This window comes from Tamandua tetradactyla, chromosome 18 (assembly GCF_023851605.1).
Source record: "Tamandua tetradactyla isolate mTamTet1 chromosome 18, mTamTet1.pri, whole genome shotgun sequence".
Classification (NCBI taxonomy): Eukaryota; Metazoa; Chordata; class Mammalia; order Pilosa; family Myrmecophagidae; genus Tamandua; species Tamandua tetradactyla.
Window position 1 is genome coordinate 12,054,577 of NC_135344.1, and position 15,726 is coordinate 12,070,302.

Consider the following 15,726-nt stretch of genomic DNA (forward strand, 5'->3'; position numbering starts at 1 on the left):
TAATGCCTCAGCACCCTGCCCCACTGTCACAGGGCTGAAATGGACTCTTATGAATGGCCCTTGTTGGTACAGTTTTAACTATTGTAGCTGTCAGATGACAGCAGAGGAAAAGCTATTCATGACCAAAAACGTAGTAAAATGATTTAGATGTTTAGATGAAAAAGACTTGCTGCAATTAAAAAAAAAAGCAAAACTCTATATAACGTAATGTCTTGAATGGGGAATAATTTGAGTTTTCTCATAATGGATACTCAACTAACAGATTTTAGAAATAAAAATGACTGACTATTTTATGTACATTTTATCTCATTTTGACCTATCTTTTTATATAATAAAAAGTCATTTTTGCACATTCCTATTTCTTATGTCATACATATTTGGCTGTTTAATTTGTTTTGTTTGATTCCTCACATATGCTCCTTAAGTGCCACATCCTTCTTTGAAGTCAGGCACTTTGTTCCTTTGTTGTTTCATTGCTCTTCTTTCTTCCAGAGCCTTCTATCTCTGCTGACACTACCTTTTGGAGGTGACAGGAAACACCGCCTGGCCCTGCAATCAGTGTCTTGCTTGCAGCAACTGTGCACTGACTTGAGGCACAGACTCAACTTCCACCGAGATCCGGGATTTTTCTCTAGTAAACAAGGTATCTATGTTTGCTTAGTCATTAGCCATTTGCGATATTTGCAGATTTTTCTGAAAACTCCCCATTAAATACTGTTAGAGCTTACTATTTATACATTTTACAACTTAAAATCTATACTCCTAAAAGTAACCAAATTATCATCTTTGAAAATAAACTGTATAAATGACAGAATCATTCATGATCCATGCTTTTTTTTTTAGATAAGAGACATTTACAAAGTGTTTTTGTTTTTTCCCTCAGGCATATGGAGAATCTTGTTGGAAGTCAGTATTCTTAGTATGCCTATTCATGTGGGCCTATGGGCATTTTACCAAGTTATATATTGTATTAATAAATGTGTGGTTTGAAAAACATTGATGGGTCTTATGAAAACTATATTTTTGTGTAGCTTATGATCTTGTGAAAGTATTAGGTGATACCAGAACCAGACTTCTCAAGGAAAAAGCACCACCTAATGGCTAAATCGAGTACTGGACTGGCCTTGAGGAAGCATTTTCTGTAATTTAGGATTTCTATGCGATAAGAATATTAAATTACAATGCTTTGTCATCATGCTTCACAATTAATCCATCTTGTGAGTTTTACTCATCTTGTGTGCTTGGATATTTAAGCTTTACATTGGCTTTATTCTGAAATGCAGAGTGAGTAATATTTCTTCATTATCTTTTTGAAGTTTGGCACTCTGTGAATGACTGATAACAGTGAGCTTTTGTATCCCATATTTCAGCATAGGAAGGGCTCTAATGCTTTTAACAGTTGATGTCTCTGAAGATTTATTTACTTGTTAAATAAATATTCATCACTTACTAGTGCTAGTCGATATTGTAGTCTGGGGGATATGGTCCCAATTAGTAGACACAGAAAGTAGAATACAGGTTACCTAAGGAAGGGGAAGGTAGGGAGAATGGGAAATTAATGCTTCATGGGTACAGAGTTTCTGTTTGGAGTGACGGAAAAGTTTTTGTAATGGACAGTGGTGATGGCCCTACAACATTAGATAAGTAACTAATGCTACCAAGTTGTATGTTTGAAAATGATTAAATGGGGAATTTTATGTTGTATATATTTTATGATAATAATAATTAAAAAGAAATATATTGACTATTTAAAGAATAAAAACAAAACCCAGGTATGGTCCCAGCCCTTTAGAGCTTATATTTTAGAGGTTAGGGGCAGGTGGTAAGCAAACAGATAAGCAGGTTAATTGCAGGTAAGGAGAAGTGCTCAAAAGAAGTAAAGGGTGATGCTACAGGCAGTAATGGAAGAATATGGCTTACTTTAGAGATGATGGTCGGGAAACCTCTTAGTGGAGGGGATCTGACTGAGTTGCAAGACAAGTACTACAGGGAGGTCAGAGGAAGATGTGGTGAACTTGAGGAACAGAAATTAAGTAGTTTGACTGGAGGCCAGTAAGTTAACCAGGAGAGGGGAATAAGATGAAATCAGAGAGAGAGCCAAGGGCCATATTATGAAGTGCAATCAGAAGCTCCCAGAGTTTAAGCCAGGAGCACGTAATCCAGTATCATTCTACTTTGGTAGTTTTCTCTAGTGTTAGAAGTGAATCTTAGTGGCTAAAAGTTTCATAAGATCAGGTGCCTTAGATGTGAACTTTAAATGTGCCAGTGAATTTGTGCAGAAAGGGTTCACCTTTACTTTTTTTACCTTCTGTAGAAGCATTTCTGCTATCTTAGATTTGTTAATGTTATTTTTGGAAGAATGGCACATAAATGACACATAAACTTTAATCTGTTTCTACTAAGGGATAATTTTATTTTATTTTTTTTCTCCAGATGTAGTTTCCCAAAATTCTTCTTTGTCTTACTGTCATGAAATAAGAATTATTCATCATTCCCAGAACCCTTCCCCAGGAAGCAGCAGTCCTCGGCCTTCTGTGGTTGGGCGCACAGGCCAGCGTCCTAGAGGGGACGGCCAGGATTGGGATGCAGTGTCTTCCAGGTGACTAGTGACTGTCTCTGCTTGCAGTTAGAAAAGCTCTGTTAGTGCCCATGTGTGCACGTTTTCATTTCAGAGGGAGATAATTCTTTTATGGTGTCTTTTTAGAAAACATCATCTCATCTCAGGAAAAGGCCTTGTTTTAGACCAACAATGTTCACATTTTTTTGGCCCTAATTTGCCTTAAGAAATAAATATTACATTGCAACTCAGTATATAAACATTTAGCCTGTGTGTATGTATATATATGTATGTGTGTGCATCCTCCAAAATGCTTTCAAAATTGCTCTAATTCCATGTGTTGTATTCTCAATTACAATATCTTCAATCCCTTTCTGTTTCATTAAAAAGGATTGATAATTCTGACTTGCTAATTTAAATACAGCATTAAATGATAGATACATTTTTGATAATACTCTAAACACATTTTTGAAAGTCTGATAATAAATATGTCAGTGTTTACTATTAAAAGAAATGATGGGAGAATCTTTTTTTTAATACAGTGAGAACTCCTTTAAGGTACAAAACTTACATGTTTCTGTAAATACAGATTTCATATATCAAATTGACTTAAAGGGGATGGCATGGTATTTGTATGTACCTCATCTTTAGACTACAAGCCACTTTAAAAACTCTGGTCTGTTCTTTATTCTCTTTCTAATAAATGCTTAGTAGATGAACTTGATTATTTGATTATTTTCTCCTGATACTGCTACTCTGTTACTCTTGCAACAGGCTAACACTGATTCTTGCTTGCAGTGGTTGGGTTGTAAATACTGAGTAGCATTAGTATCTCTCTATGATTCAGCTTCATTTGCACATAATGTCATAAATTAAAATTTTAAGGTTCTTTGTAAATGTGAAGTTTTAAGTCTTTCTACAGCCCTTTCATATTCACCCTTAATGAAGAAAGATGGGATGTTCTATTTTTAAGTGCTTTTTTCAGAATCACTGATGTGATGTTGAATGTACTTAATAAAGTAATCCATTTTCCATGATGTTTTTCTAGTAATATCTTCAGTAGCTAACATTGACTTATTTAGAACATTTGATAAAAATCACTGAAAATCTAGGAGATTGTATGAACTGTTTAGTTTTGCTGATCTTTTTAAGTTGATTACAGAAGAGCTTTGCTGTAAATCTGCTTGTTTTCCTTTAGAAATGAATGGGTTTTCAGGCTAATGTTGATTGCTACTTTAGAAATGGTAACATATTTCTATAATCAATTTGAAAAGCAAAATATAAACACATTTTTGGCTTTACTGACTATTTTGAGCCATCTTCTTGTAATTTAATCTCATAAATTTGTCAGTGTTTCTAAATATCTGACCAGAATTGTTACATGAAATAATTAGATCTGTTCAATATGGAGCTTCTAATATGGGAGGCAACAGATGTGCAGTGAATCTGTTTGAGGGTTGTTTCCATATTTAAGGTTTATTTTTTGTTTATTTTACAGTGGCAGTAGTAGTCATGCCAATATAAACTCTAGGATATCTGTCCACTCACCTTTGGACCTGGGACATGTAGATCTGCCAGAGCTAGAAACTGAAGACACATTGGAGCTACAATTCCAGCAGCTCAGTCTTCCCCAGTTCTGTGTCTCCATTTTGGAATCAGCAGTTCCTCTCTTAAGAACAGGTTAGTTTTATTTTATTTTATTTTTTTACATGGGCAGGCACTGAGGTTAGTTGTTTTAAAGTTAGTTCTTTTTAAACATTTCTGTGTGTGTTTTGTATGTTTTCTAGAGATCCTTTATTTCTCTCTTATCTGTGTGAAAGTATTTATGTTTGCTTGTTTTCTGGGATGCGAGTTCCTAAGAAGCTAATCAGATGCTTATTATTGCTTTTATAAACATGGATGCCATGGAGGACTGTTCAGATAGAATATACCCTTCCATTCATGACTTTTCGTTGCACTGGTTTCCACTTCTGTTTTTAATGTGAACAGTGAAAATGCAGCGCAAATGGAGTAAGTTAGATAAGGTAGACTGGTAGGAATAGACTGGGGAGGGGGCCCAGCTCTTTGACATTCACCCTTTTGAAACTTTTTGAATTATTCTCAGATGGTGGTTCACTCTTGCTACTCATTTCTTACTCAAGTCACAAAATACGTTAAAAGCAAAATCAGACCCAAAACTGGACTCTCATTTTTGCAGTAATTTCTTTTTCTTTAAAAAAAAAAAAGAAAATCCAAAAATATTCTGGGGTTACACGTTCTCTCAGTCATACTAGGCACACTTGCAAAGAGGTGTTGAAACCCACGCTGGGATTTGATGGTCATCTTAGGAATAATAACAATAGTAGTATGCCTGATGCTACCAGAATCTACTAATAAAACAATACTCACTACATACATAGGCCCTTCTTTGTTTGGCTGTCACATTTCGTTTTGTATCCATTATTTCATTCACTCCTCATACCAACCCCTTTTATCCTCCCAGCAGTAGGAGTTACCATTTTTATTCCCATATTGTAAATGAGGAACGTATGAGAATTGGAGTGGTTTAGATTTAATTAGGATCACACAACTGGAACAGCAGGTACTTGAACCAAGAACTTTCTGAATTCAAAGTTCATGTGCTTATGCACTTCAGCATTTGCCATGGAAAAACAATAAAATTAAAAGATTTAGAAGCAATGGTGGTCTTTATTGTCTTAGCCTATACATTTTCAGTAGTTGATAAACTTGTCATTGTTAGTACATGATATGCGCTTTATACTGGCAGAGTAAAAAGTATAACTGTTTATGGTTCTTTAAGTCCTGTGGCTATTTTTTGCTTGCTTGGTACTGGATAAGGAGTGGATATGTTTGGGGGCCTTTCCTCCCCACCTAACCCCTGAAGAAATCTGAATACCCTAACTTCTCACTGACTGAATGACTCAGTATCCTGGAGTTAGGACTACATATTAATTCATAGACCAATTTCCATGCATACATATAGTTTAATTCATAGTACTCTGAAACAAAGGAAGATCTGAACTATGACAGCATGAAGTATGTATGTTCATCTGCATAATATACTGAGAACAGTTTTTGATTTGATGTTTTTGCATTTAACCTTTCCTTAATTTGCTATAAAAAGTCAGATTGATAATTGTGAGGCTATTTCCTGTTATATTTTCTTGTGTTCTCTTGTCCTTTGTGGTGAATTATTGCATGATTTATAATTGCCCAATATCGTGAGAGATTTCTAAAAGAACTTGAAATTAATCTAGAGCCTTATGATCTGTTAGCTTGTTTTACTTTTATTCACTTGAAATTGGCCTTTGGGATATGGAACGTGACAGTCCTGCTTGAATGCTGATTATGGAGATTGGAATTCCTTGATAATTGTGTTTCTTTGGAGAAAGGCAATTGGTCTGGTGGTATTGACTCTGATAGCATAGTTTCTTTTGGAATGGTTTTGAAATTTAGAGTGGATATATGCTCGAGTACCATTTCAAATGGAATTTCTTGAAGTTTCTTTAGTTTTACGGCAGGAATGGATATTTCTTTAGTTGCTCCATAGCAAGCTTAGCTTCCCAGGCAGCTCCTGCACGGAAAAAAATGCTATTTTATAAAGAGGCCATCTAGTATTAAATGTGAAATTATTGGTCTTTAGAGTAGGGAGGAGAATGCATTTTCTAAGTTTACCTGGTGATTTGTCACATATTTCATATCAAATGGATGATTTCTGACTTTGAAATTTATTTTAATCCATCTCAGTATTTTTTAGTTAGATTATTGCTTTTCTCTTCATGAGCACCTATGAGCACATTTGGTTTGCTATTTAAATAGCATTGTGATCAAAACAGAACTTTTTAATTGTGGTTGTAGATTGTTACTTCCCTAGTCATCTCTTAACAGTTCTAAGAGCATCAGTTCCGAGAACATCAGGAAAAAGAAATAGGAATTTTGGGACGTGACTAGAAAATTGAGCAGTGTGATTGATACTCAGCTGATTATTTGAAAGTTAAGTAACCTTTTTTTTAAATCTCTCTTCTCTTTGTATATTTTATAGGTAGCAGACAAATGATACTAAGAGTTCTGGAATTGGTCACAGAGGACTTAATGCTTATTGGTGATGCAATTTCAGCCGATATCTGGGATGACAACAGCCTGTTTGCTGTAGAAATGGTGAGAATTAATGTTTTCCCTGAGTTATGGTAATAATATTAATATTTTATCTTAGTTTGGTCCCATTAAGCTGGTTTCAGTGTCCCATTAATCTTTCAAAGTTTTCTTGCTTTCTGTCACAGAATTTCCCTATCTTATTTAGTACAGTTTCTGTACCAGGAATGGAATAGCCATTTCTCCAGAGGTGTTGGTTTTTCTTAATGAGGAATGGTATCTAGAGACCAAAACCAGGCCGTTACAGGTCTTACAGTTACCATGTTATCATTCTTTTCTTTCAGTAATACAATTAGGAAGTGTACACACACACACACACCACATGAATATGTATTTTAAAAATCGTGAGTTCATATTGACATTTCTGATTTCAAACTTGTATTTCTTTGCTTGTACCCTGGGAATCTTAGTTCCTAACAATGTAACATAATTGTTTATTGGTTTTAACTTTCAGCATTCATAAATAGATTCTGAATAGCAATATTAATATCACTATGAACAATAACAAAGTTCAAAATTTCCTTGTAGTTTTCTGATTTAGACTAAATACTACTAAGGATATAGTCAAAATACTATGCCTTAAAATAATTTGAAATAATTATTTTCTATGTTACTAATTTAGTGTGTACAGTTAGATTTATTTGTTTCATTTTTGTTTTCACTGTTAGAAATTGTTTTTTCTTCTAAAAATGTAACTCAAAGATGACTTTCTGTCATCCTTGTACCCCCCAGATATTTCTTTCTTTTCCGTACTGGTAGGCATTTTTATTTTCTGATTTATTGTTTCCTTGTTTTTTTTTTTTCCATTAAATTGAATTTTTATTTCTTTTTGCAAATGTCAGCAGATAACTATATAGATTTTTATTTCTGTCTACATAAGACATAAAAGATGCCAGTTGCTATGTAAATTCTGTGCTATGAAATAATATGCATATGTCATTTTGTACTTATATAGGTGTCTTAAGAGTATGTTTCCATAAGTACAACTGCTATATCAAAAAGTAAATGTCTTTAATTGTAGATATTGTTAAACTCCACTATATGGTTGCACCACTTTTTTCACCCATCACTGATATGTTAGTGTGTGTTTTCTCTCACAGATTCAGCAGTAGAGTGTATAATCAAATGTTAGATATTTTGCCATTTTGATAAATGAGATATAGTTTGTCAGTATAGTATTAATTTATACTTCTCTCTGAGTAAAGTTAAGCCTCTTTTTATAACTTTAAGGTCGATTTGCATTTATTTTTCTGTGAACCATTGAGGGCTTTTATCCATTTTTTTCTTGGGTCGTTGTTTTTCTGTTCTTTTTCTTGATTTTTAGCAACTCTTTATAAGTAAGGATGGGTTGCACTATTTTATTGGGAATAGGTTACAGTATTCGACCCCCCCATCCCCCTCAATTAGGACTTCCTTTTTTTTTGCTTTCTTTTTTTTGGCATGTATAAATTTTTATGTATTTGTTTATTTTTATGTAGCTGAATTTATCAGTTTCTTTACTTTTTTTAAAAAATTGGTTCTGGATTTTGCATCATAATTTGAAAGACCCTTTCCATATCCAGGCAAAGAATGTGCACTCTCTTTCCATTTGTTGAAGTCTACTTTTTTGTCTTTCAGGAATATTTTACTTACATAGATTTTGTACATTTTTAATTAAGTTTATTTTTTTTTTAGTTTATTTCTATGTGTGTGTGTTATTAATAGCTTTATTGAAGTATAACTGATACATAAGTTTCACATTTATTATTTTAAATAATTCTTAACGTAAGTGTATACCTGTGGTATATATTATGTTGTGTTTTCTAGTTTTTTTTTGCATGGGCAGGCACTGGAAATAGAACCCGGGTCTCTGGCATGGCAGGCAAGAATTCTGCCACTGTCTAGAATTTTATATAAAAGAGCTCAGTATATACATTTTTGTCTCATTTCCTTCTTTCTGCAAAATTACTTTGAGATTTAGGCATGCTGTGGCATGTATCAGTGGTTCATTACTTTTTATTGCTGAGTAATATTCCATTGTATGAATATACCACAGTTTGTTTAGTCATTCACTTATTAATGTATATTTGGACTGTTTGCAGTTTTTAATTATTACAAATAAGGTTCCTATGAACATTCCAGTTGTTTTACATCTTTTCTGCCATTTGGTATGGCCAGTTTTTCTGTTGGCTTTTAAAAATGTTAGACAATCTAATGAATATGTAGTAGTATCTCATTTGGTTTTAATTTACAGTGCCCTAATGACTGATAATACTGAGCATCTTTTGTAGTTTTTAGTCAACAGGTTTAGATCTTTTTAGAAAACTTATTCCTAAGTATTTTATTTGTTTGCTTTTAATGCCACTGTGAATGAATTTTTTTAATTTTATTTTTGAATTTCTCATTGCTAATGTATCACTGTACAATTGGTTTTTGCATGTCAATCTGACATTATCTTATATCCTTATATCCTGTGATGAACTTATATTAGATATATCTGATATATCTTATATCCTGTGACGAACTTACTAGTTCTGTTTTTTTTTCTTTTTTTTTGTGGATTCCTTAGGATTTTTCATCTATAAGATTATGTTATTTGTGAATAAAAAAAGTTTTATTTCTTCCATTCCAATCTGGATCTCTTTTATTTCTTTTTATTGCCTAACTGCCCTGCCTAGAACCTCCATTTTAATATTGAATAGAAGTGAGGAGGCCCTTATTCCTGGTCCTTTGGGGAGAAGCATGCAGTCTTTCACCATTAAGTATGACATTACTTCTATCTTGTAGATGCCTTTTATAGGTTGAGGAAGTTCTTTTCTGATCCTAGTTTGTTGAATGCTTTGAACGTGCGTTGGATTTTGTCAAATCTTTTTGTGTCTATTGAGATGATCATTTGTGTTTTATACTTCATTCTAGTAATACAGTGTATTACATTATTTATTTGTTTTATTTTTTCTTTTAACTTTTTAAATTGTGTAATATAACATACATACAAAGCAAAGAAATAAAAAAGCAATGGTTTTCAAAGCACTCTTCAACGAGTAGTTATAGGACAGATCACAGAGTTTGTTATGGGCTATCATATCATCATCTCAGGTATTTCCTTCTAGCTGCTCCAGAAGTACATTAATTGATTTTTGATGTTAAACCAACCTTACATTCCTGGAATAAATCTTACTTGGTATAAGATTTATTCTTTTTTGTATGTTATTGGATTTGGTTTGCTAATGTTTTCAGATTTTTGCATTTATATTCATGAGAGATATTGGTCTGTAGTTTTCATTTTTTGCAATATTTTTATTTGATATCAGGATAATCTAGTGTCCAAAATGAATTAGAAAGTGTTCCCCCCTCTATTTTCCAGAAGAATTCTTTAATGGTTGTCATGTTCCTTTGAGTCCTTGTTATAATTCACCAGTGAAGCCACTTTGGCATAGCCTTTGCTTTATGGAAAGATTTAAAAATTCTAATTCATTTCATTACTTGTTATAGTCTATTCATACTTTGTTTCTTTTTGAGTCGGTTTTGGCAATTTGTATCTTTCTAGATATTTTTCCATTTTATCTGAGCTGTTTAATTTGTTGGCATAAAGTTGTTCATTGCATTCCATTGTAATCTTATATTTCTGTGAAATTGTTTCTTATGTCTACTCTTTTATTCCATATTATGATAATTTGCATCTTTTGAGCATCTTTTCGTATGCTTATATGCCCTCTCAGTGTCTTCTGTGGTAAAGAATCTGTTTAAATCTTTTGCCTTTTTAAAAAAATTGCATTGTTTTCTTATTGAGTTGTGAGAGTTCTTTATATATTCTGAATAACTTTATGTATTCATATATGTATCTATATATTTTGTACATGTAATTCATATGCATCTTTATCCTTTATATAGATATATAGTTAATTTTAATGCAATTTGTTGCTATTTATTAGATATTCACATACCGTGTAATCATCTGAAGTATACAATCAGTGATTCATAGTATCATCATATTGCTTTGCATTTATCATCACAATCAACTTTTTTCCCCCCTGTTTTGTGAAAAATAACGTATTTCAAAAAAGCATTAAATTTCAAGCTCACCATAACAGTTAGTTATAGAACAGAATTCAGAGTCTGGTATGGTTTACAATTCTACAATTTTAGGTTTTTAGTACTAGCTACTCCAAGACACTGGAGAGTAAAAGAAATATCAGTATAATGATTCATCTCCAGATGTATGCCTGGTCCAGATAAGTCCTGAAACTTAGAGGGCCCAGCTTCTCCAGAACATCAGATAATTCCATCTCCCTACCCCATATTAGTGATAGACCCTTCCAATTTGAAAAAATTAGAATGGCCATAGCCTGCATACTGCTAAAGAGAGGGATGGAAAGCTCAAAGGTGATGGTGGAATTATACAATGAAGATAGAATTTAACAAATGAATATGAATGCTGAATCATTAAATTGAAATCTCTTTTGGTCTCCAGTATCTTAGAGCAGCTAGAAGTAAAAACCTAAAATTGTGAAGTCGTAACCCATGTCAAACTCTGAAATATGTTCTATAACTAATTGTGGTGCTGTGCTTTGAAATATACTGCTTTTTTGTATACATGTTATTTTTCACAGAAAAAGAAAAAAAAGTCAATTGGATGATAAGAAAATATTTAACCCTTCTAGCCTCCTATATTCTGGAGCAGTGAAGGAAAAATTCTGAGAGGATCATATGGTAGCCCATGACAAACTCTGGGTTCTGTCCTGTAATTTCTTGTTGAAGAGTTCTTTGAAAACTATTGCTTTTTTATTTCATTACTTTGTCTATATGTTATACTCTACAATAAAAAAATTTTAAAAAATGGTTCAGCTGTCATACTCATTTGTTGAACCCTACCTTCTCTGTATAATTCCACCGTCTCCTTTTCTGTATAACTCCACAGTCTTCTTTAATCTTTCTTCCATTCTTTAGGAGTATTTGGGCTGTGCCTATTCTAACTTTTTTATTATTTATTTCTAAATCATATGTTTCATCTCAGTCTGTGGCTTGTCTTTTCTTTTGGCATGGACATGATCTGGGAATTGAACCCAAGTCTCCCACATGGCAAGCGAAAATTCTGCCACTGAGCCACGATTACATTGCCCTGTGGCTTGTCTTTTAAATCTCTCAATAGGGTGTTTAAATTTTTTCTTTTGCATGGACAGGCACCGGGAATTGAACCTGGGTTTCCAGCATGACAGGTGAGAACTCTGCCTGCTGAGCCACTATGGCCCGCCCTAAATAAGGTGTTTTAAAGAGCAGACATTTCCAATTTTTTTTTTTTTTATTTTTTAAAAACATTTTTAATTATGAAATATAACATGCATACAAAAAAAAAACAATAAATTTCAAAGTACATTGTAACAAGTAGTTAGAGAACCGATTTCAGAGTTGGGTGTGGGCTACCACAATTAGGTTTCTTCTTCTAGCTGCTCCAAGACATTGGAGACTAAAAGAAATATCAATATAATGATTCAGCAGTCATACTTGTTTGCTAAATCCTGTCTTTTCTGTTATAACTCCTCCTTCTCTGTTGATCTTTCTCCCAGTCTTTAGGGGTATGTGGACTACGCCCATTCTAACTTTTTCATGTTGTAAACGAGTGTCAGCAGTATGGGATAGGGGATGGAACTAGTTTGTTGTTCTTGGAGAGGCTGGCCCCTCTGGGTTTCAATTCAGGACTTACCTGGCCTAGGGACCATCTGGAGGGTATAGGTTTCTGAAACGTAATCTTAGTGCATGAAACTTTTCTAGAATCTCAGATGGAGCCTTAGGTGTTCTTTAGAGTTAACAGAAATGATGTTGATTGGGGGTTGGCAAACCATGATGATTAGCAAAGTCTATCTGAAGCTTGCGTAAGAGTAACCTCCAGAATAGCCGACATATCCAATTTTGATAATGTTCATTATGTCAGTTTTTCTTTCATGGTTTGTGTTTTTGATAATGTGTATTAGAAATCTTTGTGTAATATGTGCAACAAAGATTACTTCCTACGTTTTCTTTTAGAAGGTTTATGGTACATTTAGGTACATGATTTATTTATTTTTTAAAACTTAAAAACAATTTTTTTTTTATTAATTAACGGAAAAAAAAATAGAAATTAACCCAACATTTAGAAATCATACCATTCTAAAACAATTTTTTTTAATTAAAATTTTTTTTAATGTTTTAATTAACAGACCAAAACAACATACAAACATTCTTACCATACAAATGTTCCACACATGGTGTACAACCAGTGGTTTACAATATCATCATGTATTATATTCATCACCATGATCAGGTTTTAGAACATTTGCATCACTCCAGAAAAAGAAATAAAAAGAAAAAAAAAAACTCATACATACCATGCACCATACCCCTCTCTCTCAATGACCAGTAGTATTTCCATCTACCCAATATATTTCAACCTTTGTTCCCCTTTTTCATTTTTTTGTATAATCCGTACCACTCCCTTTGACTAATCACTAGTATTTCAATCTACTCAATTTGTTTTAACATTTGTTCACCCTTTAATTAATTAATTAATTGATTGATTGATTGATTGCATGCTCAGGCACCAGGACTCTAACCCAGATCTCTGGCATGGCAGGCGAGAATTTATTTATTTATTTTTAATCCATATTTTGTTCTCATCTATTCATAACGTAGATAAAGGGAACATCAGACACAAGGCTTTCATAATCACGTAGTCACATTGCGAAAGTTGTGTCATTATATATTCATCTTCCAAAAACATGGCTACTGGAACATAGCTTTACAGTTTCAGGCACTTCCCTCTAGCCCGTCAAACACACCTTAAACTAAAAAGGGGATATCATTATAATGCGTAAGAATGACTTGCAGGATAACCTCTTGACTCTGAAATCTCTTAGCCACTGACTCCTTATTTTGTCTCGTTTCTCTCTTCCCCCTTTCATTTGAGAAGGTTTTCTCAATCCCTTGATGCTGAGTCCCAGCTCATTCCAGGATTTCTTTCCCAGTTACCAGGGAGGTTTACATCCCTGGGAGTCATGTCCCACGTAGAGAGGCGGAGGGTGGTGAGTTTGCTTGTTGTCTTGGCTGAGAGATGGGCCACATCTGAGCAGCAAAAGAGGGTCTCTGGGGGTGACTTTTAGGCCTCATTTTAAGTAGGCTTAGCCTATCCTTTGTGGGGATAAGTTTCATATGAATAAACCCCAAGATTGAGGGCTTGTCCTCTTGATTTGGTTATCCCCACTGCTTGTGAGAATATCAGAAATTCTCCAAATGAGGAAGTTGAATTTTCCCCTTCTCCCCATTCCCTCAAGTGGTCTTTGCAAATACTTCTTTGTTCACTGTTCACATCACTCTGGGATTTATCATGCATCACACTGGACAAACCTACAAAATCTCCTGCCCTATTCAAGGTTTCATGTACTTATGGTGTTCAATTAACCTGTCCATATAAGTTATATTAGGAAATGCAGTAGTCAAAATATAAATTTTATACCAAATAAACTGTTTTTTTAGTCTCACATTGAAGTTGAAGTTTTAAAATACGAATGACTGTTTTCAACACCCTGCGGTATTTACACTCCTTTGTTCTTCCTCATGTAAAAACATTTTTTAATTTGTGCATTTAGTCACTATCATTGCACACTCTAGGCATTCCTAGATTATACCATCATAGTCTTTATCGTTTATCTTTCCTTCTGGTTTCATTTGTGCCCCCAGCCCTCCTCCCTCTATCATTCTCACATTCAGCTTCATTCAGTGTACTTACATTATTGTGCTACAATCAGGTAGTATTGTGCCACATATTTCTGAATTTTTACAGGAAGTCCTGTTGCACCATTTGTATCCCTTCAGCTCCAATTACCTAGTATCTATCCTATTTCTATCTCTTGATGACCTCTGTTCTTAACTGAGATTCTTCACGTTCACTCTTTAATGTTAGTTCATATCAATGAGACCATATAGTATTTGTACTTTTTTTCTGGCTAATCTTATTCACCATAAAATCCTCAAGATCCATCCATGTTGTTACATGCTTAATGACTTTATTCAGTCTTACAGCTACGTAATATTCACCACAGCTTGTTTAGCTACTCATCTGTTGTTGGACATTTGGGCTGTTTCCATTTTTTAGCAATTGTAAATAAAGCTGCTATAAACATTGGTGTGCAAATGTCCGTTTGTGTCCTTGCCCTCCTGTGGTCTGAATAGATACCTTGCAATGGTATTGCTAGATCGAATGGTAATTCTATACTTACTTTCTGAGGAACCACCAAACTGCCTTCTACAGTGGTTGTACCATTTTACATTCCCACCAACAGTGGATAAGTGTGCCTCTTTCTTCACATCCTCTCCAACACTTGTCATTTTCTGTTTTATTGATAATGGCCATTCTGGTGGGTGTGAGATGATATCTCATTGTGGTTATGATTTGCATTTCTCTAATAGCCAGGGAAGTTGAGCATCTCTTCATGTGCCTTTTGGCCATTTGTATTTCCTCTTCTGAGAACTGTCTGTTCAAGTCTTTTGCCCATTTTGTAATTGGGTTGTTTGTCTTTTTGTTGTTGAGTTGAACAGTCTGTATATTCTGGATGCTAGCCCCTGTTGTTAGTAAAGTCTCTTTCCTTTCCCCTCTGGGAACCAGCTTGTGGGGGAGGGGTGCTGGCCTCTGTGGTTTGGGTGACTTACAGTTCTGGGTGGGATCACAGCTGGTCCAGCTTGTCCAGACTGGTGTATGTTGTGTGTCCAGTCACTGATGCGGCCCCAGCAGTTGTTCTGTACTGTTCCTGGCCATTTACAAGCTGCTCTGGAGGACAAACTAAATTCCACCCCTCACTAAGCCACCATCTTGGAGCCAGGTGGAAGCTTAAGTATATTATTGTAGTACATGAATTCTGGGAATTGTTCTGTTTAAATCTCCATTGCCATTTTTTTGGTCTGCATTTGTGGAGTTTCTACTAGTAACATGAACCATCCAGTTTCATCTTGGACTGAAGGAAACCTTTTTTGGATTTCCAGAGCTCGTTCTTTGCAGTAGCTCCCTGCTG

The 15,726-nt window shown here is 34.3% G+C and overlaps 1 protein-coding gene across 3 annotated transcripts in view; it reads left to right on the top strand.

Annotated features, from left to right (window-relative positions):
• Positions 1–15,726, top strand: part of RTTN (rotatin) — a 202,798-nt gene that overhangs the window by 12,982 nt on the left and 174,090 nt on the right. For all 3 annotated transcript variants that reach the window (XM_077135252.1, XM_077135253.1, XM_077135254.1), the window contains exons 7-10: positions 493–643; positions 2,434–2,599; positions 4,056–4,237; positions 6,600–6,715. In XM_077135252.1, the coding sequence (XP_076991367.1) occupies positions 493–643; positions 2,434–2,599; positions 4,056–4,237; positions 6,600–6,715 (615 nt within the window). The remainder of the gene's footprint in view (positions 1–492; positions 644–2,433; positions 2,600–4,055; positions 4,238–6,599; positions 6,716–15,726) is intronic.